The 26,317-nt window shown below is 40.0% G+C and overlaps 1 protein-coding gene across 5 annotated transcripts in view; it reads right to left on the reverse strand.

Annotated features, from left to right (window-relative positions):
- Nucleotides 1–1,520: 1,520 nt before the first annotated feature.
- The window catches only part of LOC148025333 (uncharacterized protein At5g02240-like), a 49,203-nt gene continuing 24,406 nt past the window's right edge, over nucleotides 1,521–26,317 (reverse strand). The window contains exons 2-12 of one of the 5 annotated variants that reach the window (XR_015693045.1): nucleotides 23,467–23,690; nucleotides 22,103–22,215; nucleotides 21,971–22,024; nucleotides 21,777–21,861; nucleotides 3,708–3,813; nucleotides 3,482–3,568; nucleotides 3,196–3,293; nucleotides 2,959–3,068; nucleotides 2,790–2,852; nucleotides 2,526–2,673; nucleotides 1,521–2,070 (exon numbers count right to left, since the gene is read on the reverse strand). Coding sequence is in view for 3 of the 5 variants with exons in the window: in XM_087692370.1 (XP_087548496.1) it covers nucleotides 1,996–2,070; nucleotides 2,790–2,852; nucleotides 2,959–3,068; nucleotides 3,196–3,293; nucleotides 3,482–3,568; nucleotides 3,708–3,813; nucleotides 21,777–21,861; nucleotides 21,971–22,024; nucleotides 22,103–22,215 (791 nt within the window). In the remaining 2 variants the exon portion in view is untranslated. The remainder of the gene's footprint in view (nucleotides 2,071–2,525; nucleotides 2,674–2,789; nucleotides 2,853–2,958; nucleotides 3,069–3,195; nucleotides 3,294–3,481; nucleotides 3,569–3,707; nucleotides 3,814–21,776; nucleotides 21,862–21,970; nucleotides 22,025–22,102; nucleotides 22,216–23,466; nucleotides 23,691–26,317) is intronic. The other 4 variants (XR_015693044.1, XM_087692370.1, XM_087692371.1 and 1 more) reach the window with 4 other exon arrangements.

The raw sequence follows: 26,317 nt of genomic DNA on the forward strand, positions 1-26,317 counted from the left end.
CAAGAGAGAGGGAAAAATGATCCAAGTTCATGCCAAATATCATCCTTTCGCCTTACAAAAGAGATACAAAAGCAAAATATAGCCATCACAAAGCTTTTGGGTGACAAGCACATTGGAGATGCAAAGCCTTTTACAAATGCAAAGAAAAAAGTCAATTAGGGAAGTAGGCCTGCGTTGAACCTCTAGCAAGGTGAAATAAAATTGGTAGACAATTCTGATTACCAACTTTTACAATTATCGCTTGGGTAATAGTTCTAGATGATCAAGTGAAATAAACTCTAACTCAAACCACTTTTCTATGAGTTACTATTATCGCTTGGTAATATTTCTAGATGATCGAGTGAAATAAACTCTAACTCAAACCACTTCTCTATGAGCACAGAATGCTAGGTTTCTTTATTTTGAAGTTGAAAGACATTTTGCTTTGAAAGTAGATTGTGTACATACTTAGATAAAGATGAGGGAATTCGCTCTATGAGGTGAAATAAAATTGGCATGGAATTATAATTACCAATCTTTACTATTATTAATTTGTATTAATTCTAGATTCTCGAGGGAAACATAGTCTAAATTCAAGCCACATTAACCACATAACTATAAGCAAATAACGTCGAGCTCTTAGACATTAAAATGCTTTGGGAAAGGTGTTAGAAGATTTATTGGAAGCCAGCTATGAACCCACACCACTCTTCCGAATGAGTCCCTCAATCAAGCATCTTATACCAACTCGACCATCCCGAGTTACGGACAGCTTGTCTGCCTGCATTCAACTGAAGTCACTCAAGTTGTATCCCGAATCCCGATTCCAGAGTGCTTGTGCTTTCCAGGTTTACGGCATGCTTCTTGTAATCTAAAAAATTGCGATGCCATTCTTGGCGGGTTATTACGGCCCACACCAGCCCATCCCTGGGAATTACACCTGGCATTAATGGCTGCTCTGAATGCTGCTGAGTGTTGTTATGGTACGCTGTTCACAACACAACGACATTCCCAACTTAGCAGGAGTGATACCAAAAGCTTCTCCCCTTGGAATCCAGAGCTCTATTCTCACATCTATATTGCAATTCGCTCAACTTTGGTCTTCATGAGAGCAAAACCTCTATCATTTGATGATGATTTCTACCCGATTTGCCAAGACGGCTTGAGCAGCTCCTGAAAACGACCAAGCAACTAAGTGGCACTGGCAGTTTTTTATGTTTTGCTGAAGGAGAATGCACACACGTGTAGGTGTTGGTGGAGCAAAACCCGGACTGCCATTTTATAGAGGCATGGATGTACAAACCTTGGCACATCTCATGTTAGGATATACTGATCATCTTACCATTCCCACAGGTACATCATAAGGTCGCATGCCTCGCCAATTTATCCATTTCCTACCTTTAACAAGCGAAACGATCTATCTCAGCACTGAAGACCTGGGGACTTAGAAAGCAGGCACATTGAGATTCACGAAGTGTAAAAGAAAAGGAAGAGGCCCATAAAGGAAACGAAATTGGAAGGTGAGAAGAAAGGAGGAAGGATCGAGTGCACAGATTACAACGATCAAGAAAGCCTGCTGAATAAGTCAGTGGTCAGTGGTCAGTTGTCAAAGTCGTGAACATAAATGCATCAATTAGCACTACCAAGAGAGCTCCTTCCTCACTTTACGATCAATACAGTTGAACAGTGACCTGTTCAGTCCTGCCACCTGGGGCCGATGGCCTTGCTTGAAGCTACTCGCTTGACATGTGATGTTTGGTATTATCAAGAGACTTAAGATGATCAGTTATTTATTGAATCTAAAATCAACTCTTCAGAGATTATCTACAAGCGATACTGCCTGATTTTACATACCATCTAGTGAATTTAGATGGCTCTCGATTGCGAATTCTGTACATGAAGGTTGTATGCTTTTTCCAACTGCTTTGCTAACTGATATTGGATATGGCAATGGATTTCACAGGTGTCAAAATTCATGTATCTGCCGTATTTCCTTCAAAGATTGACAGGTTCACATCAGCTGGTTGGAGTTTCATGTGCTGTCACAAAAAGATCTGCCCATTGCTTTTGATCTTTCCCGGGACCGTCCCCCTGCAGGCATTACCATAAACTGGCATCATTAATTCTGTATTCCTAAAAACCTTGAGACCTTTGGTGGTTATGATGAAGGATTGAAAAGAAACTAAGTGCAGTAACTGGACAAAGAAATGTCGTGTAGCTTGTGTGCTACTAATTTAAACATGACTAGAGAAACATCAAAGGCTGTCGTGCCATTTATAAAAGCCATGGTATATTCAAACAGACATTGCAGCAGGAACACGTTTTCGATGCCACTGCTAGCATCATCAAAGTAACATAAGCTTGACTGCATGGAGCCCCTGTTTATAAAGCATGAAAGGCAATGCGTGGCAAAAATGCCTTTCCAAACAAATCGTGCAACAGGAAAGGGACACAGTTCTGAGGTCAATGCTAGCACCATCAAGTAGAGAGTAGTTATCACTGTCCCATTAGACTGGAAGTGAAAGCTATACTGATGGATAACCAACCTCTGACAATGTTCGCCTTTAATCAACTCAAACAAACAGTTCTGTATAGTTTGATTGATGACCAGATCTATGGATTTTCTGGTGGACCATGGCAAGAGATCTGTATGCCCATGCCCAAGTTATGTGTCTGCTTACAAAACGTCTGATCCTAGAGGACATGTCCATTACAGATAGAGCTTATCAAAAATTCTAATTTGAATTTCATTGGGAGCCAGATAAGATTAGTCTTAAATTCGATTCCAAGTATGTTTTCTGACTGCATACCTCCAGTATTGCTTTGTTGGTGAGGTAAATCACAACGTTCACCTTCTTTTGTCTTATTGCTAACTTTATATCAATAGAGAAGATTATGAACTGCAGACTTTCCTCCAAACAACAGTGTCACAGCCATCCACATGAAGAATAAGATTTTTAAAATGGAAACAGGAAGTACCTCTACAGAATTTATTTCATATGTTTGATGACATGTGCAATCCAAATCAAGTGCCTGAATGCATGCTTCTGCTACAACAATCCGGCTGGCTTCACCAACCAGCTTGTCGCCTAGAATACGATTGTACAAAGTATATTTCACCAAAAAAATGGGCATGAAATTAAAATCCGTTTCTTTGAAAATGAAAACTTTTCACTAGTAGAATGGTAGATTTTTTCAAACAAACAAAAAAAGGACCTTGGCCTATTTTTACAGAACGCCTTGTCCCTGCTGTAGCTTTAAGTAGGGTATTAAGATCATATGAAGTGTAAGGCCCATCAGTCAGCCTTCCTGCTCTGTTTCAAGACCACACCTGTGGTTAGGTTTGATAGAAAAATCTTAGGATCCAGGTGATCTGTAAGAGAAAAACATTTAGTATGCATATTCAGTCTTTTAGCTAAGACCAAATCTAAAGAGCATCAAGGTATTTATTGCTTCATTTGGCAATGATTGAAGACTGGAAAGTTGAATATAGAAAATCCACCTCATTATTGTGTAAGGAATGCCAGAATTTTGCAGGTAATCTTCGGCCATCTTTTTGTACTTCAGCACTCCAAACAAGTTCATAATGCTAAAAACCATGCATGCAGCCAAGCCTTGTCATTAAATAGATTGTTATAATCATGGCTTGGATTTTACTGACAAGCTCTAGCTTAGCAGTATGAACAACCATTGGAAACATTGACTTGAAGGAAAGGTAAATAACGTACTTCCAAGGTAGCTGATTGTATTTTGTTACACCAATGGAGGAGACTAGAACAAATCTTTGCACAGATTGTGGCACTGCAGCAATCAGATTCCGCACACCATGCCAGTCTAGCATGACCACAGGACTGAAAAGATTAGAGTACTAACATTATGATCACAAGCTAAGTGCACTGAAAACAAACAGGAATCCCTCATCAATGGTAGCTCAAGCAGCAACTGAAATGAACACCGACCGATGCATTATCCTGAAGTGCCATTTGACACAGTAGGCAACCATAATGCATTGGGCAGTCACAATACACATGGAGATGGAAAGAAAGTCAGACAAAGACACAAACATCTCACAATAGGCAGAATGTTCATCTCAACCTCTCCTCATGTTGCATAGATCCTGCTCAATTGTGCTAAGCCCTAAACCCTTGCTGTTGTGGAAGAGACTCCTGAGGATAATAAACAATCTGAACAGATCATAACATGTGTCCTTATTATGTAGTGTGAATGTAGCCTTTGTGTTTTACATGGGATATCTGGCCAAATGACATTGACAGATTGTAGGAGTCAACAGAGCAAGGGCCATTAAGGCATCCACTTGAAGGGATAAGGGCTTTAAGCCTACATGCTCTGCCTAAATATATAGCCCATAATATTTAAGAGGGTACTTCTGACAGAAATGGAGGTGCATTATCCTTTGGAGAGAGAGAGAGAGAGAGAGAGAGGGGGGGCAAAGAGATTAATGCACTCACAACGTGTTGCTATTCATTGAAATGGTTGCCTTTAAATAGGATTTTGATACATCAATTAGAAAGGGTCAGCTAGAATCACATGTTCTCCCCCGGTTGACGTACTCTTGATTCTCTCCACCTCTTGGTGGCTACATAGTATCCTGTTCATGCCAAAACCCTTCAGGATTACATCAATGCTTGCATCATAGGTTTAGCACTCAATCATGCTTTGTTTCTAAGGTTCTATGGAGCCATTAATTGCTCTAAAACCCTAGTCTAGTAGACCCTTGCATGTTCTCAACCACCCCTCAAGGGTAGGCTGTACTAATTTGCATAAAGAAACAATCCCTCCGCCCCCAAATCCTGGCCTTGAGCTACAGGATGGGGACCCAAGTTTAATGGCTACTATAGATTCCGAAGGATAGGGGACCAAGAGTGCTCCCCTTGCAGCTTGCTCAGTGGGCAGCCTCTCCATTACAAACCTGCTTCAGATCTTTATGGTGTTCAATTGTTTTGGTAATGTTGTTGTTGATGCTCAACTCTTTGATCTTCTTATCTTCTTGTGGTTGTTGTCCATGGTCTTGGTTTGTTGATCCTAGCTTTGTCTTTTTCTTTTGGATGGCTTTGGCTTCTTTTTTTGATCATCATGCCATCTCCCTTGGTGGACTTCATGGTGGTCTTCTTTGCCTGCTTGGTCTCTGTGCTCTTCTTGATCTTAATGTTCTTCATCTTCACTTGGGCCTAACCTTGCATTTACATCCTGAAAGCAGATGCACGTATTCTTTTGCCTTTGAAATACCATGTATTGGAAGCATAAGATTGGCATAGATTTGGGGAGAGATTGTCTTGGCTCAGTGGCTTCATGTACTATTGAAACATTGCATTGGTCCTTCGAATGTATGAAGACTTTGGGATTGAAAAAATGGAATCAGGGTATGGAAAGTATAGCTCTGTTGATTACTGGTTCTTGGCTTTACAAAGCCTGATTTTGGGCTTCATACAAGGCTCGATAATTAGATTTGCATAGATCAAAGCATTACATAAGGCCAGCATGTGTAGCTTCAATGGCTTAATGTGCTCGATGCCTTTGCTTGAGTTGCATCTTTGGCTTGTGAAAAACAATGCCTGGCCTCTCTTTAACTCAATAATCAGTGCATTAAGTGCTTGTGGCATTGCTGCCCTTGATACATCAATACAACATGCATACACATCCTGACTTACCAGACATGCTAATCATGCTTTCACTTAAATAGCCTCTTCAGAGTCCTTGAGATTCTTGCTTGGTTAGAAACAACCTACTAATGAGAAACTTCTACCTTAGGGTATAAACCCTAAATTTTAAGGTGAGAGGCTATGGCTACCCTGATTTTTTAAGACCCATCCTCAATGGAGGACCTGCAGCAGCCACTCTAGTTTATCCCCACCATCGTAGCTTTGGGAGAAGGAAGCAGGGATCCAGGCACTGCAGCAGCAGAGTGGACATTGAAAATTTTGCACCACTGGAGATGAACAGGCAATACAACTGGAACCATCCTTCCCGTGTCTAAGTTCTCTCTGCTGCTGCTACATAAGCAATTTCCACATTTATTCCTTGGAGCAAATGTCCCCCCTCATCCACTCTTTTGATTGAGCTATTAAGCTCACAAAATGTTAGATTATTACTGCTGCTGTAGGTCAAAAAATCAGACCATGTGACCTGTGGATATGGCTGCAACATGTAACCCTAAGTAATTGAAGACTCTAAAACCACCCATCAGTAAACCAAAGGGCAGTATACTTACTTGAAGGCACTTAATCTTAAACTCTGAAATTCAGCAACAGAAAAGTAAATAAAACAATGGGACTAGAATGCTCCTACACCAAAACACAAAAGAACGATTGGCCCCAAAGCCTATGCCCCTTGCAATATTTCTGTATCATTACTGAATTGCTAGTATGACCATTTGGAAAGTCGTCCTTATTGGATCCCCAATCTCGGCCTTCAACAAATCAGTTCAATACTTTTACTCGACAAACTTGTCATGCTATGAAACCTGTCTGAAGCTGCTCTCACCAACCAAGACATACAGCTCAACATCTTAGTAATCCACTTACAAATCCACCAACACACAAGAAGACCAATCTGCCTGAACCTAGCATTTTGCCAGATTCTCCTGCATTCCTAGGAAAGCCAAACTAGATAAGATCTTCAGTACCATGCAACCAACACTCAAGGCCTTTGTGTAAAAGGGTCAAAATCTTGCCCAGATCCTTCACGATTAGTGCAAAAGAACCCCTCCAACAAGTTCTGTCACAACAAATCTCTCCCATACACCACAAACACAACATGAAGAATAGAGAATAGATTGCCCAACTGAACACTGCCTTCCACTAACAGATACCCAATATGTAAAATGGATTGAGCCCCACTCACTTGTATGATTATATTCCCTTTGGCTCCTATAAATTGAGAGCTCCTTCGCACATTTGAGCACCCGGAATCACTTGCACTTACTCTCAACAAGCACCCTCATCCATAGCCTTGTACCTCAAGTTCAGGACTTCTAATATACTCAAGATTTCAAGCTTTCACTTGTACTCACTGCCTCTCTACCTTCGTATACTCTGTATCTGTGTTTGAGTTGTCTCTATTCCGCTGTTTCCACTGTGCGCTGCTGAGTTGGTATCAGAGCAGTAATCTTCTCCTGCATTTGCATTACGAGAGCCAAAGGTTGTCAATTACATTTGAGGTGTGTAAGGGGTGTTGCCATTGTGAGCCGTATGAAAGAGCAATAAATCCTCTGTCTCCTCCAGTAATTCCTCATGGCCTCTCATGGATCTATGCAAGGTGCATTCAGTGCTGCTTTCAAAACTCTTTCTAAGTGCTATAAGTCTCCTGGTAACTCCACTATCATTGTAGATAAGGTGAATCCAAGTGCCAAATGGATTCTTCTTGAGATAGGTGTTGCACACATCTATGGAGACAACCAGTTGTTTAAACTTAAGTCTTCTATTATCTATGTTGAAGATCAGGATATTTTAACAATAGGTGATACACTTGTAGAGGACCATCATGTCAATCTTCTTTCCTTAGTCTGACATAAAATCCAAAAACAAAAAGCTAAAAATACTTACCCTTATTTGCATCTTGGTTACATTGCAATCCGTATCATACAATTGTTTCGTAGAGGGTTAAATGTATCTTGTATGGCTATAGTTCTTGATACTAGGCATCTAGAACTCATGGACATGATTGTAGGAGCAGCAATGTCTCCCTTATCCAATGGTCCAATCTGTTTTGAGTCGCATCCTAATTATGTCATAGCTATTGATGATCCTTATTTGCCTGCGCTTCTACTGCTTCATATCCGCACATGGGGGTTAACATGAAGGCATCTTCAGCACACTTGGCTATTTAGTACCGTATGGTATTTCATCGTATGTCTTTAGTGATACCCAAGGTACTCGAAGGCACAAATTCCTCTAAAGGTCGATGGCAAACCATTATTATGAAATCAAATGAAAGTACTCAAGAAAATAAAAAGAGTATCTTATTTACATGTGTGACCTTCTATATGAAGGCCTTGGAGCACATGATAATAGTATGAAGGAACATTTGGTATGTTATTTCCCGGAGCCCATTCCATTTTATTGTAAGCAAAAAATGAAATAGGAAAAAAGAGATTTCACTGACAATGTTGGACAAATCATCCAAACTATAGAACAAACTGTCAAGGAAGTCTACCAGCAACAAAAGGCGACAGTATTACAGCAAAAGTTTCCTCCAACTGTGTGTAAGACCGCAACCGAGTATGACGAGGATTTTGGATGTGACAAATGTTCATGCAATTCCACTTGTTGGTCTAAATGGAGATCTTATAGCAACAACAAATCTTCTTATAAATCTCACATGAGAGATTCTCACCATAATCATAGAAGATCAAGGAGACATCATAGAAGACATCATTGTCACTCATACAACAAACAAGAAGCATCAAAGGTTAGTCATTCTAATCGCAAAGGATTAAAACACTATATATGTGGTAGTTCTAGTCATCTTGCCAACAACTGTTCTTCTAAAGGCAAGGAACACTCTGGGAAGACAGGTAAGGAGCAAGTCAAAACCTATGCCCATTATTTACTGTTTGAAAACTCTTCCTTTGCTTCAAAGTCTACTGCTTATTCAACTGACACAAAAGATAATGTTTTTGAGACTTCTTATGATTCTGATACTAATGCTACAGATAACACTAGTGATACAAAAATTTCCTTTTTTGATTGGAATGGATCGTGCTATTCTGCTCCTTTTGAGCTATTTGCCTTAGACTGTATACAAGCAACTAGTCCTATAGTGATGGAACTATCCAACGATAAGAGGGTAACTTTGAATCATATCATATAGGCTTATCTTTATTTGGGTCAAATTAAGGTCCCTGTTGAAGTGCAACGTGCAAGAAATGAGGATATTTCAATGGTGGCAACAAGCCTTACGAACAAGGTTCTTCGCTTCTCTCCCAAGCACAATGTGAATACTTGTGCCACTTTGTGTTACTCGTGAGACTGTTAGTTTCATAGAATTGTTCAAATTGTTGAAGAGAAATGAGCCCTAAAGTGGAAGCATCCGTATACATCCAAGGAAGAAATCCAAGAAATTTCGAATAATCTTTTGTATCCTTGAAGGTATGTACATATCAATCAGCACAATCGCTTCATTTGACTTGATCTCTTGAATGCTATAGGCAAGATCACACCTCATACCCGATATTACTTCCTCATCAAGAAGCAATTCCAACTGCTTCACCATGCAGTCTTCCAACCATTTTACGGTGCCTTATTTAGGCAAAAAGACAGATATCCCTCCGCTTTCCAAAATTGGTCAAAGTATTTATTCTTTGACCGAAATACCTACACAACAAAAGATTCTTGACGTAGAAAATTGGTTTAAACAAGAAAGACTAAGCATGCAGATGAGATTGTCAAAATCAAGGGCATTATTCAATAATATATGCATAAGCACCCTCTCATGTTTAAAGACGAGAGAACTCAATATGAAAGGCATGCGAGAGGAGGATTTGGAATTGTGCAAATAGGAGATTTAAACCTTACTAGATAAAGGTTTGATAGAGCCTACAACATCTCCTTAGTCTTGCCAAGCATTTTATGTCAACAAACATTCAGAGCAAAAGAGGAAGAAAAGATTAGTGATAAACCATAAGCCTCTGAACAAATACTTGATTGGACATGGTCATCCAATCCCTCTCAAAGATGTCTTGATCAAAAAATTCATCTTGGTATGAGGCCATATACTCCAAAAATATTAGAATTTCCAAAAGAATTAAGTTCACAAAAGTAACTCCAACAACTCTTAAGGTGTTTAAACTAGATAAACTCTTCTACACCTAATTTAGCACTTTACACCAAAGATATGTATCCCTTGCTTCGCAAAGGCCAATTCCACTGGAAGCCTATTCACACCATGGCCCTACAAAAAATTAAGGCTTTAATCCAACATCTTCCCCCATTACATCTTCCTACAGGGCTACTATTAGTACTATTGACAGATGCCTTTGACAAAGGCTGGGGAGCACTCTTGTGCGAGGAACTCCAAACTACTATTGGAAAGCAATTGCAAATATGCTGATATGCCTTAGGCATATTCAATCCAACTCAACAAAATTACCATTCTATCAAAGGGAAATCCTCGCCATCATTAAGGCCATAAAAGCATTTAGAATCTTTCTCGAATTCATGCACTTTACCGTGCGCACTAATTTACAACACGTCAAAGACTATCTAACCAAAAAGGCAACCTATGAAATAGGGAATAAAAAACTTCTCTGATGGTCCCTATTATTTGATGCTCTAGACATTACTTTTGAGCATGTGCCGGGCAAGGAGAATATTTTGGCTGATCTACTTTTCCGTCGTTGATCTCCTTGAGTCTTGTAGCCACTATTGAGTGTGCTTCCTTTTTCTTTTTGTAAGATTCGCACATGGCTGACACAGCCTTCCGCTAACACATACCTACTATGTAAAATGATTTGAGCCCCACCCACTTGTATGATTATATTCCCTTCAGCTCCTACAAATCGGGAGCTTCTTAGCTCATTTGAGCTCCTCGGAATCACTTGCACTTACTCTTAATAAGCACTCTCATCCATAGCCTTGTATCTCAAGTTCAGCACTTCTAATGTACTCAAGCTTTCAAGCTTTCACTTGCACTCACTCTGTATCGTTTCCGTTGTGCGCTGCTGAGTTGGTATCAAAGCAGTAAACTTCTCTTGCATTTGCATTACGAGAGCCAAAGGTTGTCAGTGACATCTGACGTTAAGCTCGAGTAGGCTGTTTAGGTGTTTTCCCGTGTGTAAGGGGTGTTGCCGTTGTGAGCTTTGTGAAAGAGCAATAAATCCTCTGTCTCCTCCAATAATTCCTCATGGCCTCTCATGGATCTATGCAAGGTGCATTCGTTGCTGCTTTCAAAAATCTTTTTGGAGTGCTATAAGTCTCCTGGTAACTCCACTATCATTGTAGATAAGGTGAATCCAAGTGCTAAATGGATTCTTCTTGAGATAGGTGCTGCACACATCTATGGAGAGAACCTGTTGTTTAAAATTAAGTCTTCTATTATCTATGTTGAAGATCACGGTATTTTAACAGTAGGTGATACACTCGCAGAGGATCAACCTGCCAATCTTCTTTCCTTAGTCTTACATAAAATCCAAAAACAGAAAGCCAAAAATGCTTACCCTTATTCACATCTTGGTTAGCCTGCAATAGGTATTATACCATTGTTTCGTAGAGGGTTAAATGTACCCTGTATGGCTGCAATTCTTGATACTAGGCATCTAGAACTCATGGACATGATCATAGGAGTAGCAGTGTCTCCCTTATCCAATGGTCCAATCTTTTTTGAGTTGCATCCTAATTATGTCATAGCTATCGATGATCCTTATTTGTGTGAGCTTCTACTGCTTCATATCTGCACATGGGGCTTAACATGAAGGCATCTTCAGCACACCTGGCTATTCAGTACCGTATGGTATTCTGCTGTATGTCTTTAGCGATACCCAGCATACTTGATTAAGCTACCCCAAGAGTGGCAGTTGGATATATCTTTCCCTTAGAGGAAAGAGTTGCTACCTCCCAAGGTGATTTCTATGCGCAACAGCAAGGGCAAAACTTTATATCTTCCTCAAAGAAAAGCAAGAGAGGAACCACCTCACATAACTGCTACACATCAACCAAGGCTCAAGGTTTCCCCATTACAAAGAGCACGTACATTGCAGTTTGTACCACAAAGCACAACCTTGCTCACATCCCAAGATCTTAGAAGGTATTTGTCTCCATTGTAAGAAACTGATTGAAAATACCAATGTCTCTATTGTCAATGCTATTCAGGAGTTTGAGTATGAGATTCATGTGTATAAAGCGGCCCCTTACTTAAGGCCACAAGATTCTGCATCATGGTCTGCAGAACTGCAAGCTGCCAATTGAACTCATGTTGCCTTGACAGGCTTGACAGAGAAGACAGAAAAACTAGCTGACACCAGTGATACTATTTTGCAACTTTGTCATCAACAGACTAAGATTAAAGCTTCTATTCCTGTAGCTGTTTCTTCTGCAGCTTCAACTTCTCAAAACCTTGTCTCCGCTACTACTTCTACTGAAGTTGATTGGCCAAGCTTTTCAAATAAAGGATTACAGAAAGGATGGTCTTCATTGTTTGCTACACCAACACAAGGCACTCTCAACGTGCATTCTGTAATTGAAAACAATCTAAAGGGAAAGGCTAAACTAGAAAAACACACAGAACAGCAATTAGATTCTATGCTATATGATATACAAGAAATCTATGTACCCCAATTTCCACCCACCAATACAGATTAGGACAAGGAAGAAAATATTGTCTGGAAGATATCTACAGAAGCAGGTCCTAGTACTAGCCAAGCTAGCCAACTTCCTTAAGGCAACCTACAGTGCAACCAGTTGATACAGCACTGGAATTGGCTGAATATCTGGAACTTCTCTTTCCAGAATGGACTGACAAAGAATATAAAGTAGCTTTTGATGAAATTGACCAAATGGTGTTCAATAGGACCCACAAACAACAAGAGGCTAATAAAGTATTAGATCGAATGCCATTATGTATTGATCCGGAAGAGCAACAGAATGATGACCTGACCAGGTATGTGCATAATCGGTACAATTCACACGTCATGGGTGAAATAGTTGAGCAGAATACTGAAGACAATATACCGGCCTGGTATATGCCCAAAATCAACTCATTTACAGCATTTCATGGAGATAGTGTGGTGGATGAGACATTTGTACCTATTAATCCTCATAGAACAGGTGCTTCTACAACAGAGGGTAAATATCTTAATGCCCATGCCACTGTCAATGCTCATGGCACAAACAAAGACAAATCTTCTCACACAAAGTTTTACAATAAAATTGGTGTCCTAGAAAAGGTAGAAAGTTTTCCTATCTAGTCCATTGAAAGCAAAACTCCAGAGGAAATTAAACTCTTAATCTACATGATGAATGCCTACGTTGGTCAGAAAATGTTAGAAAAACCTACTACAAATAGAATAGATATCCTTAATGCCATGACCCATGGTTTTGTTAGTGGTCTCCGACAATGTTGGATTTCTATGCATCCATAGGTTAAAGTGGCAATAGCTCAGCAACCTGACCCCATACAAACCTTTCTTGAATTACTCTTATTATTTCAAAAGTCGAGCATCCTAGCGATAGAGTAGTAGCCAAAGTTTGTGTCAAAGGTCTTAAAGGCAAGCGATTGCATGATGCTCTGGCTAGCAAATCTAGCTTAAATAGAGATTTCTTGAGGCAATTTTGGAAGAAGCCATTAGATAGATGACTTGCATAAAGAAAGAGAGAGACAAACCCACCTTGATTGGGCAAAGAGAATATCACATTGAAAGAAGAAAGGATAAGATATCAATGATGTTCCAAGAAGTGTCTAGCATCAAGCACTGTTAGCATCAACAAGAATTGATGAAGATGACGGAGATCTAGGCCAAGGCTAATTTACACCCAATGGGTAATGTGTCTACTCCTAAGGGGCCCACTTACCAACAGAGTGCCATAATCCTAGAAACCAAGGAGTATGTGCTACTTGTGGAAGATTCAAGAGTGATGTTTAAAATTGTAGAGCCCCTTGGCATCCACCTTACCAAAATCAGTATGGTGCCAAATCTATAGAGGGACGTTGTATTGTAAGGAAGTGCCTTTAGCCTTGCCAACTCCACTAGAACAAAGCACAAAACTTCTAGGCTAGACATCAATCCATCAACAGCCCTTAGACCTCTTGGTGCGGTCAATACACATCCTTCTAGTGACATCCTTGCCCACTGTGGAAGAATTAGTAGAGAGGAACTTTAAACCAAACCCTACATAACCTACGATGAAGAAGGGAATGTGGTAGTCGTGGATTATCAAGTGGTACTTGTGATGCTGTTGAATAGAGGAAGTGAAAGGATTGGATAAGTGAAGGAAGAGATCTCCTATTGAGCACGTGGCCAACCAAAACACATCTTGTCTAGGTGTCTGGAAAAGCAAGAGACAAATAATAATAATAAAGTCGAGATCAGCAGTGTAGTGAATGCATAATTAGTAATCCATTGATGATGGCAATTGGAGTAGATTCCCCATTGATGATGATGTCCTCTTTCAAAGAGTTCTGTGATTGCATCCCTTGAGACAATATTATCAGTGTCCCCTAGTTTCCTTTTAATCTTACTTACATGAATGGACCTCACTAGTTGAAACCAGCCTTCCTTTTCATAGAAGCATGGTGGAACCCTCAATAACTTTGATTTACAATAATTTACAGTGAGTAATAAAGTCACCAAGAAAAAAAAAGAAAATTAGATAGTCAACAGTTAACCACTTTGGGTTAGATTGCCCACAAGAAAATTGAGACAAGCTGACACCCGACTGGCCCCAAAACATTGGCACTCCTTGTAGTATTTCTTTTCACATTAATTCCAAGCACTTGTTGTACATTGAGATTTGACTCAAAACCCCAACAGGAGCTAGGCCTTGCATGGAACCTGAGAGGGATTGCTCTCCAAAGGCCTAGATACGAGAGGGATCGCGATTCACACTTCCGCTATAGATAGAGCCAATTCCCCAACAACATTTAGAATAGCAAGCTATCCTTTGTAACTAGCAATCAAAAAATTCAATTTTCCCTTGATGCAACGCACATCTGGGCACAAATTTGGCCTTAAGAGACTTGCATGCATGTGACAAATGACTAGGAGCATAAAGCCCCAAATTTCCCCTTGCTATTATATTTAAATCAGCCCACTTGTAGACCCAAAATCCTACCTATTCTATTGTCCATTGACCAAATTTGCATAACAACCTTTCTCTATCCAAGAGGCATTTGAATGCTGCCATGAAAAACTCTAATCCTTGCTGGAAACACAATGAGAATAGCAAATCAACAATCCTCAACACATGAGGCTCAAGTTTCCAATCTTGACCAAGATGAGAGAGATGAAGAAAAAGAGAGAAAATTATGATTATCGGCCCCTCGAATAATGACTAACAGCAATTATCCCCAAATTGCCCTGTGATTACCGGCATATTCTGGTGAAAACTAGGTCTTCTCCCCTTGTGTGCTACTCACTTTGATTGTAGATGAGCAATCTTCTTTAGATGTGCTATTATCTCTTAGATTTCCAGCAAATCCCTATATTGCATGGCAAAGATTTGAAGGCATGCTTCTTGAGACAGGTAAGAAACCCTAATTTCTGCAAAAATTTGGAGTTGTACCAGCAAATTCAGTACTGAAATGCTTTAAATTCATTGACAAGGCTTCAATTCGCACAGAGGGGAGATAGAGAAGTTGCAAATGAGAGAGAATTTTACTTTTCTTCACAAAAAATGCCCAAATAGTGGTTGCATGCATCAAACTATGCATTCAATGCTGTCATCTTATGTGAAATAGGGCTTTGAGGATGTCTAATCCTTCAAAATCGGGTTCAACAGTTGTTCTAGAATGTGCATCTAGTGCTATGTAATCTCCCAAAACTAATCTCCACATTCTTCTCCAACCTTGCATAGCCTAGAACCACACCAAAATGGGGGAGAGAGAGTCCAACATGAAAGATACACTTGCACGCAGCGCAAAACTGACCCAAACTTGACATTTGGCAAACTTCTATTTCACTAGGGCATCCACATACAAATCCGAGTTGTATAGCCCTTTGGTCTTGCCCTCATTAAAATAACATTCAATGCCGCCCAAACTCAATTTTAAATCCTAAACTCTTTGAACTTGAAAGTGTTAAAACTATCCGCGTGACACCATCATTCATTTCCAAGGGAAATTTCAATGTTCCTAACCAAGATTTGACATTAGGCACCCAATGGCACATATCCACCACAACAACCTTTACCAATGTGCCCACTACCCAAGCTAGGATTGTCTTACCACTGTGACACATTAAATCAGGCATGTGCACAGCAACTCAAGTGTCACAATTTAAGTATCCAAATAGCTTTAAGTTAAAATTTCACGTTCTTGTGGCACGAACTTGGAGCTTATAAGCCATAGTTTCTATTTTCGTAAGTTTTGTGGATAATGATAGTTTTGGATATGGTCTAGTTTTCATGGTTAGAGCTCTTGCGACTCATAAGAGCTTTAATTACAACATCAAGTTCCCTTATAGATATAGAGGGTAGCTAAATTCCACTAGAAGATATATTTACTTCAAGGGAAGTGGGGTGAGAAACTCCTCGATGATTGCTTTTCCTCCTCGATACACTTCCACTTACTATTTCTTCATGCTTCTTTGACTTTGGCTAATTCCATTGGTCGATTTTTGAGCTCAAGTGGGGTCAATTCGTCTGCTATCAACAATTTTGTCCCTTGTGGGAACTTACTTTGCTTCATCACCACTACCTTCTCTATTATATTCATGTAGCTGATCTTAGCTTGTGTGCCTTTTGGGATAATGCTAATGGGCTCTCCCAAATATATGAAGGAACAACCTTGCTTAGCTATGCTCGTAGAACATTCATTTCTATAAGGAAATCATCTTTCAACTCTCAAGCAAGTTTCTCCCTATCCCATCCTAGGGGGAGACCTCCAATCCTCATCTCTCTCTCATTACTTTCAATCCTCTCATTCTTCTTAATTATTGACATAACCTCTGTACAAAAATGTGTTGAAGCATATAAGTTTACATTTTGTATCTAGCTAGTTAATTTTGCTTGTAATGACTCTGTTATGGGCTCCTCTTTTGCTTTCTATTGTTCCTTCTTCATGCTTTGCAGTTGTTCTTGTAATTTTTTAATTTGTTATTCTTTCTTGATTATTTGTTGCTTCATTATTGCTAGGCCTTCTTGAACTTTTTTCAACTCTTGCAACACACACGCAAAGAGGGGGGGGAAGGGGAACAAGTTTGGGATCTTGCTAGCCATGTTTGTCTTCAAAAGGCTTCAACCAACCAAGTGTATCATCTTTTGATCAAGGATAAGCATTGGCTAGTTCCTAAAGCCAATGCGATTTGGGGCATACATAAATCCAAGGCTTGGTGGAAAATGATAGTGATGGAAGGATGGTTGAACAAGACCTTGTTCAAATGCAAGGTCTTTCTTTGGAGAGTGATCATTGGTGGGCTTCCCCTTGTTTCCGTTCTTTGGAAGTGCGAGAAAATAGGAGTAACAATGGAGGAGGTGACAGTATTACAGCAAAAGTTTCCTCCAACTATGTGTAAGACCACAACCGAGTATGAAGAGGATTTTGGATGTGACAAATGTTCATGCAATTCCACTTGTTGGTCTAAATGGAGATCTTATAGCAACAATAAATCTTCTTATAAATCTCATAGGAGAGATTCTTGGCATAATCATAGAAGATCAAGGAGGCATCATAGAAGACATCATTGTCATTCTTACAAAAACAAGAAACATCAAAGGTTAGTCATTCTAATCGCAAAGGATTAAAACGCTATATATGTAACAGTTCTAGTCATCTTGCCGCAACAATTGTCCTTCTAAAGGCAAGGAACACTCTGGGAAGATAGGTAAGGAGCAAGTCAAAACCAATGCTCATTATTTACTGTTTAAAGACTCTTCCTCTACTTTAGAGTCTACTGCTTATTCAACTAACTCTGACACAAGATAATGTTTCTAAGACTTCTTACGATTCTGATACTAGTGCTACAGATAACACTAGTGATACAAAAAGTTCCTTTTCTGATCGGAATGAATCATGCTATTCTGATGTTGAAATTCTCCAAACTTAGAGTAGTATTTCCGAGGTGTTTGAGTCCAACCAAGAAGATACTACTTCTCCAGATACTTCTCCACCCATCTTTACTCCAATTAATGCTCACTCATTCCCTCACTATTTTTTCCAGAAAGGAAAAGAAAAATATATGCCATCCACTTTAGGTTCAAAGCTTGAGTATATTAGAAGTGCTGAACTTGAGATACAAGGCTATGGATGAGAGTGCTTGTTGAGAGAAAGTGCAAGTGATTTTGGTTGCTCCAATGAGTGAAGGAGCTCTCGATTTATAGGAGCCAAAGGGAATATAATCATACAAGTGAGGGGGGTCAAATCATTTTACATAGTGGATATCTGTTAGTGGAAGGCTGTGTCAGCCGCGTGCAAATCTTACAAAAAGAAAAAGGAAATGCACTCAATAGTCCCCTTGTGCCTATGCTTCAAACCTGAAGTGGATGGCATATATTTTTCTTTTCCTTTCTGGAAAAAATAGTGAGGGAATGAGTGAGCATTAATTGGAGTAAAGATGGGTGGAGAAGTATCTGGAGAAGCAGTATCTTCTTGGTTGGACTCAAACACTTCCGAAATACTACTCTAAGTTTGGAGAATTTCAACATTAGAATAGCATGATTCATTCCGATTAGAAAAGGAACTTTTTGTATCACTAGTGTAATCTGTAGCACTGTATCAGAATCGTAAGAAGTCTTAGAAACATTATCTTTTGTGTTAGAGTCTGTTGAATTAGCACTAGACTCTGAAGCAAAGAAAGAGTCTTCAGACAGTAAATAATGAGCATTGGTTTTGGCTTGCTCCTTACCTGTCTTCCCAGAGTGTTCCTTACCTTTAGAAGGATAGTTGTTGGCAAGATGACTAGAACTACCACATATATAGCATTTTAATCCTTTGCAATTAGAATGACTAATCTTTGATGCTTCTTATTTGTTGTAAGAGTAACAATAATGTCTTCTATGATTATGCTGAGAATCTCTCTTGTGAGATTTATAAGAAGATTTGTTGTTGTTATAAGATCTCCATTTAGACCAACCAGCCAGATGGCATGAACATTTGTCACATCCAAAACCCTCTTCATACTTGATTGCAGTCTTACACACAACTATAGGAAACTTTTGTTGTAATACTGTCAACGTTTACTATGGCAAACTTCCTTGATAGTTTGTTCTATAGTTTGGATGATTTGTCCAACACTGTCAATAAAATCTCTTTTTTCCTATTTCATTTTTCGCTTACAATAAAATGGAATGGGCTCCGAGAAATAACATACCAAGTGTTTCTTCATACTGTTATCATATGCTCGAAGGCCTTCATACAGAAGGTCATGCATGTAAATAAGATACTCTTTGTATTTTCTTGGATCACATAATTTGGATTTAAACTTTAGAGACATAATCTCTCATTGCCTGATTCTCCAACTGGGTCACATTCGTTAGGCTAATGAGGAAATTCTATGCATAACTGCCCTCTACAAACCTCTTAATGAACAAATCCTTCAAGATGAAGGCATGAGCCTTCTCATAATCGTCCAAGCTTGTGAACCAAGTTCTACCTTTGTCACCTAAGCATAGACTAAAGGCTTGCACTCTTATATCATTCACCACTAGCCCATTGGTGACACAAACCTGTTCAAACTACTATGCAAAGCTGTAAGGATCATCTCTACTCATATCTGGGAATTTGGAGAAAAAGGTCTCAATTTAGCAAGTTGGCTCCTAATCCCAACCAGCAATGCATCTAAGGGGGCTGTGTTGGTCAGTACATGACCTCTACAAGATGAGTGGTTATATCGTCAGCTGTCCTATCACATTCTTGCATTAACTAAGAGTCATCAGATGCTAGAACAGACGCAAGGGCCACAGGCCTGCAGTCCAAGATTAGTGATCACACTACATGAGCTGGGCAAAAGTCTCCACTGCACTAGCTAGCTAAGTAAAACTTGTCAAATGGACTAAGCAGTTGTGCTTTACATAAAGCATCATCATCTGCTTTATTCTCTCCAGGCTCCCTACACTCTGAAGCAACATCGTCCATCAGATCTTCATGCACCAGAGGACCATGCTCCAATACCTCGTGCACATCATCTGCATGTTGAGATACCAATCAAAAGATCTCAATCCTTCAGAAAAATCACTGCCCTATTCTTTGTGAGACATCCCTGCTGAATGGTTTCTATGTTTACATGGATTTAAGGCTCAAGTGCTTGCACAAAAGCAAACCGCAGACTCACTCCCTGAAGGAAGATGGTGATGTCCCACGAACAGAACCATGAAATTGGCCTTCCATAAACAAAAAGGCAGTAGACTTTAAATTGCAAGCACTTACAACTTAAAAACTGAAATTCAGCAATAGAAAAGAAAATAAAACAACGGGTCTATAATGCTCCTACACCAGCACACAAAGAGAGATTGGCCCCATAGTTGGCACCCTTTATAGTATTTCTTGGCCGTTATCAAATTGCCAACATGACCACTTGAAAAGTCCTACTCAGAATCTCCAATCTCAACCTTCAACATGCCACTTCGTTACTTCTACTCAACAAATCATCCATGCTCTAAAACCCATCTCAAGCTGCTCTCACCAACCAAGGCATACAACTCTAGATCTAAACATATCCACTAATGAATCCACAAAAGCACAAGAAGACCAATCTGCCCAACCCCAAGATCTTGCTAGACTACTCTCCTCCATTGCTATGAAAGCCCAAGCTAGACAAGACCTTCAGTGTCATAATGCACCCAGCACTCGAGGCCTTCATGTAGGAGATCCCAATCATGACTAGATCATTCACGATCAATGTAAAAGAGCCCCTCCAACAAGATTTTTCATGACACCTCTCTCCCATGAGCCACACAGACAGCAAGAAGAACATAGGGGCCAACAAAAGTACTCATAATAGCCCCAGAACCACAGAAATGGGCTTAAAACTGTATCAGCGAGCCAAGGACAGCATCACTTGCACCAGATCAGCATTCACCCTGCTCAGTACAGCCATCACCTGCACGAGAAAAGCAGCCAACAGCAGTAAAACACCATCACCTGCATTACAGACTGCATTTCAGCAGTGCAATGCAACCAATTAGCTGGTGACAGCCATGATCTGCCTAATTGTAAAACCCTTCCTATGATTGAAAAGCTGTGTTCTTTTGCCTTTCATGAATTTCTCCTACTTTTCCTATCTCTGTACCCACAATGTATTGCTATTCATTGAAATGGCTGCCTTTAAATAGCCTTTTGATACATGACTTAGGATATACATAGAGACTTCCCAAGGTCAGCCCACAATCACATGTTCTCCCCTAATGAGTGGATGCACCCCTTGATTCTCTCCATCTCTTGGTGGCTACATAGAATCCTGTTGATACTGAAACTCTTCAGGTTTACATCAGCGCTTGTAACTTAGATTTGTCACTCACCCATGCTCTGTTTCTAAGGTTCCTTTGGAACCATTATTTGAAACAAACCCTAATCTACCCTTGCATGTTCGCAACAACCTCAGTCATGTACATTATCTCCTTCATAAATTGACCTCAAAGGACATTGGCATAAAGGTATTTGAAGTTTGGGTTCCAAAAGAGATAGCTGCTATTTTATTGTGGAGGCTCAAAGGACATTGGCATAAAGGCATTTGAAGTTTGGGTTCCAAAAGAGATAGCTGCTATTTTATTGTGGAGGCTTAACCACATCCATATGTTTTTTGCTGTAAGCTAGACCTCCTCACATTCTGTCTAATGCTATTTTTGTTCATCTTGTAGATCGTCCATTAAACTTCTATGAATCTGCAGGAGTGACCTGCCACTAGAGTGTCTCCATAGATTGTTTTACACTCAAGATTGAAATGATATTTAGAGGTGTACATTAGACCAGTAGGGCCAAGTACAGGCTACTAATTTTCATCAAAAATGGCTAAAAGAAAACAATTTTACCCCTCTTGGCCACATCCGTACAAGCTGAGATATGTTTCAGTCAACTTTCAGCATAAAAGGGGGAGCAGAAATAAACATAATAAGTTGAGAAAATACTACTATACCACTTCGGCTTCAGCCTGTCATGGCATAAACACACTGAAGACTATTGGTCTAAATTTGTACCAGTGTTTTCTGGGGTGTTATCACCATCCCAACGTTTTGATGGGAAAGCAGTGGTTCCTGTGCAACAAATGACATGAGTGATGCCCTGTAACAACAAACAGCATCTTGTAGGTGAAAAAGTGCACACTATACACAGATATCCTTAGCATATTAATTGTCAATGTGAAAATCTTAACTCTCCTGAAATTACATACTTCAAAAACAGAAGGGTCCACTTTCTCTATATTCCTTGTATCTCCAATGAAAACCTGCAGGGAAAAAAGGCATAATTGTAGTCAGGCAGCAGAAACAAGTCCCACTCTTGAAAACCTTAAGCTTTTATATACCTGCATTTTGTCAAAGTTTTCTTTGCCAAATAAGCTGACAGCTTTCTTTGCATCCCGTAGCAGGACACGAGTCCGAACACCTCTACCCATCAGTGCCGCTACTACAAGCTGCCCTGAACCATAAGAGAACAAATTGACAAGTCAGGTGAAGGCTACATCCCAAGTTGAAAATTAGCAAACAAAAATTGCAACATGCATGTGCATAAGACAAGAAAGGACCTAGACAAGGGGGACACATGAGATTCTGGATTGAATATGGTCCTTTCAAAAGTTAATCATCAATCTAGTAGAAGAAGATATAGTGGAAATGTTTCACAGACAGCTGCTGATTGAGATGTCTTCAACAACCCAGGTAATTGTCACTCTCTTCCACTAAGACTGCCGCTATCATTACCTGCAGTATGCTCATGAGTAGACAGCACATTGACAACAAGGTGTAATTCAAACAAAAGGCCAAATTGATTAGCTGGTAGGGCAAACAATCGAGTGGTAAGTGCCCCCGTAATGTAGGACGGCTCTGAAAGCTCAAGGGAGCTTAGTGGAGCTCTGAGCTCATAAATCCCCTGAGATCGTGCAAGGAGTGCAGTCACATAGGACCTGACCTTGCGGGGTTGGAAGGCCCCACCCTAGACAGGACAGTTTTTACCATTCTTTCTCAAATGATGGATTTGTAACAAACTTTGATTAATACATTATTGTTTCCAAAGTATTTGTTCATGTGCTTAAAGGTTGTGTTAACAAACCATGCATAACAGATCAATAAAAGGGAGTTGTCTCATCATCACATGCAATATGCTCAAGGACAGACAAGACATTGACAACAGGGTGTTGTTCAAGCACAGGGCCAGATTGATTAGCTACTTCACTAGTGCAACAACAAGTACTCTAACACCAACCTATGGCTGCAATACCACAATACCCATGACCAAAGAAGACTCAATGAAAAATCGGACAGGAATCATAGAAACAACAGAGCTAGTACCAGCACCAGAAGGCCAGTCCGATCACAAGAGTGGCAACACCCTCCCAAATTCCAAACAAGAAGAACACTTTCCTGTCCAACCAAATGCAGGACTTATGGAAGATTCAACATGAGTCTTTCCCCAACTTGGCAGTTTGAGCAGGAGGAACAAAATCCCCCTTTGCTCACTCCAGTGTTAGGAAACACCTAAACAAAACCCATTTTGACAAGTAGGTGGCGATTTGCTTGCATTATTGCTTCATTCATTCAGAGTGCGAGATGCAATCACGCCTTTGATTTGCAGGACATTTCTATTGCCGATAATCTCTTCAAGATTTGGGCAAGATGTCTCTGATGTAACTTATAGTCCTATACAAGGCTTATTTTATGCTTTCTATTTTACCTTCATGTTTTCCTGAGGTCTTTCTTAATGGAGATTTCCTTTCTTTGGGGGGGAAAACATGGTCCGTCGGTTTGACAGTCACTGTCAAGTCTTTAAGCATCAACAATTCAATTGCATGGAAACAGATGATAAGTGCACTCTCTTCACCTCCACTGTTATCATCTATCTTTAAAGCATCAACAGCTGAATTTTGTGAAAAAATGCACTATCTTCACCAAGGCACCCTGTAACAAGCAAGACAACTGATTGCTACATAACGTAACTTGATACCAAGCCAAAGCAACCATAAAACCACATCGATTAAAACTTCTCAAAATTGGGTGCAGCATCCCACAGCTAACTAGAGGCAAGTAAAAATAAACCACCCACAATGCTCAAAACAACAATAGCATGCAAATTTAGAAAACATTGACCACAATGACTTGCCACCCACCCAGCCATGTCACTTTTCTCTAGAAATAGAATCTCATCGTCCCAACAAGCACAAACTCAAGTCAATATAGCAGCAAACTAGTCCTTAAGATGATCCTCTCACATTCCACTGCTGCCAAAATGCTCAAGCACCAAGCCTTGTACCCACCTAGAAGTTTTCCTAAAGACTAGCAACTCTAGTGTCATGTAGAAACTCCCCAATTAATGTGTGTAGACATCACAACATTGGACATTTGTAAGGGTTCTCTCCTTAAGTGCAATAATAATCAGACCCTTGATTCATGTTGATCATTAGGTTACGTCCATACCTTGCACAAGTGCCTAGGGAGTGCCACTCCCACATCTCCTTCTGTCAACTAACATGAGAGATTGGATAAGCCTCACATTAGAAAGCTTGTTGCTGCCTCTGTCAGAAATTAGAATGATACACAGTGGTGCTTGTAAACAACCTTAGATTGAACTCTTGGAAGAATGGCTAGTGTAAATCTTGCTAACCAGACCCTAGCGCTTTTCTTGATTGAGGCTTTACTAGATTGGATACTTGGAGCAGTGGCTAGTTTAAATACTACTAAACAGCCCCAACACTATTCTAGATTGAGACTTCTTTAAATATTCCTTCATTTGGCATATAGCCTCTCATTTTCTCCATCAGTTGCCTATTTAAAGGCCACATATAGTTACACTCCATCACTCTAATCTCACCCTTGGTTGTGCGTGCTCTCTTGGTGCCTTCCTACAATAAGCTCTTGGTAGGTTACTTGAATAGCTCTTGTAGGTTGTATGCTATACTTAATATATTGAGTCGCTCTTCCTTTGTCCTCTCTCTCTCTCTCTCTCTCTCTCTCTCTCTCTCTCTCTCAAGAATGGGGCAAGAAATAGGCCAACATTCGGCCATACCAAAATCCGAAAGCAGCTCGGAGATGTACTTGTGCTAGGAGATGAAGATGCCTTGTGCCATTTGATACATCTCCCAACCAAGGAAGAAGTGAAGGATCCGAAGGTCTATCATGTCAACCTAGAACATCTACAGGGTTGTCTTGTGCTTTGATCTTGGTCAATGTGATTTGACCATCTTCCAGAATCTGTCTGATGAATTGATATCGCACATCTATATGCTTTGTGCGTGAATGAAATATGGCATTCTTAGCTAGATATGCAGCACTCTGGCTATCACATCCCAAAACTACAGTACCTATAGACATGCCGAGATCCTCTGCAAGTCTGCTCAACCATATAGCTTCCTTAGAAGCTTCAATAGCTGGTATGTATTCAGCTTTAGTGGTACTCTACACAACAATGTCTTGCAACCTCCAACACCAAGAAACAGCCCCACCAGCAACTGTAAAGATATACCCACTGGTGGACCTACGAGTGTCCAAGTCACCTGCCATGGCTGCATCACAATAACCCTGCAAACTAAGTGCACCTTGCCCATATCAAATACACTTTCTTTGTGTACCCTTGAGGTATCAAAGAATACACTTGACAACCTCTCAATGTGTTTTGCCAGGATTTGGCATAAACCTGCTAACAACTCCCACTGTATGAGCAATGTCTGGACAAGTAGCAACCATAGCATACATAAGAGAGCCACAAGCTAATGCATAAGAGACTCCCTTCATAGCATTTGCTTCCTCGTCATCTTTTGGGCTATTAACTTTGCTAAGCTTAAGATAAGGTGGTAAGGGTACCCCAAAAGGCTTTAAATCTGTCCAGTACTTTTTCAATGTACTTTTCTTGAGATAAAAATAGCAATTTTTACATTCTATCTCTACGAATCCTCATGCCCAAAATATGCTCTACGTTCCCTAAATCTTTCATGGAGAAGGTTGATTTCAGCTCATTTTTTAGAGCATCCAAGCTAGTCTTTATTTTCCCAGCTAGCAACATATCATCCACATACAAAACAAGTATGATGGGGCTGCCATCTATATCATTTTTTATGTACAAGCAATGATCTGCATGGTTGCGTGTAAACTCATGAGATAGCATAAAAGTGTCAAACTTTTTGTATCACTGCTGTGGTGCTTGCTTCAGCCCATACAGGCTGTGTTTTAGTTTACACACCCTCTGCTCTTTTCCAGGAACTACAAAGCCCTCGGGCTATTTCATGTAGATTTCCTCATCAATGTCACCATGCAAGAAAGTTGTTTATACATCCATTTGATACAACTCTAAGTCCAATAGAGCAGTGAGAGCAAAAAGCACATGTAGAGTAGTCATCTTCACAACAGGTAAGAAGACCTCTTGGAAGTCAATTCCTTCCTTTACCCTTTGGCAACTAGCCTTGCCTTGTACTTGGGTTTCCCATCAACTGTCTTTACTTTGTACACCCATTTGTTTGAAAATGGCTTCCTTCCCTTGGGCAATGACACAAGATCCCAAGTATCATTTGCATATAGAGATTTAATCTCTTCCT

Source organism: Lygodium microphyllum, chromosome 14 (assembly GCF_053477565.2).
Source record: "Lygodium microphyllum isolate KBCC chromosome 14, Lygodium_microphyllum_v1.1.10, whole genome shotgun sequence".
NCBI lineage: Eukaryota > Viridiplantae > Streptophyta > Polypodiopsida > Schizaeales > Lygodiaceae > Lygodium > Lygodium microphyllum.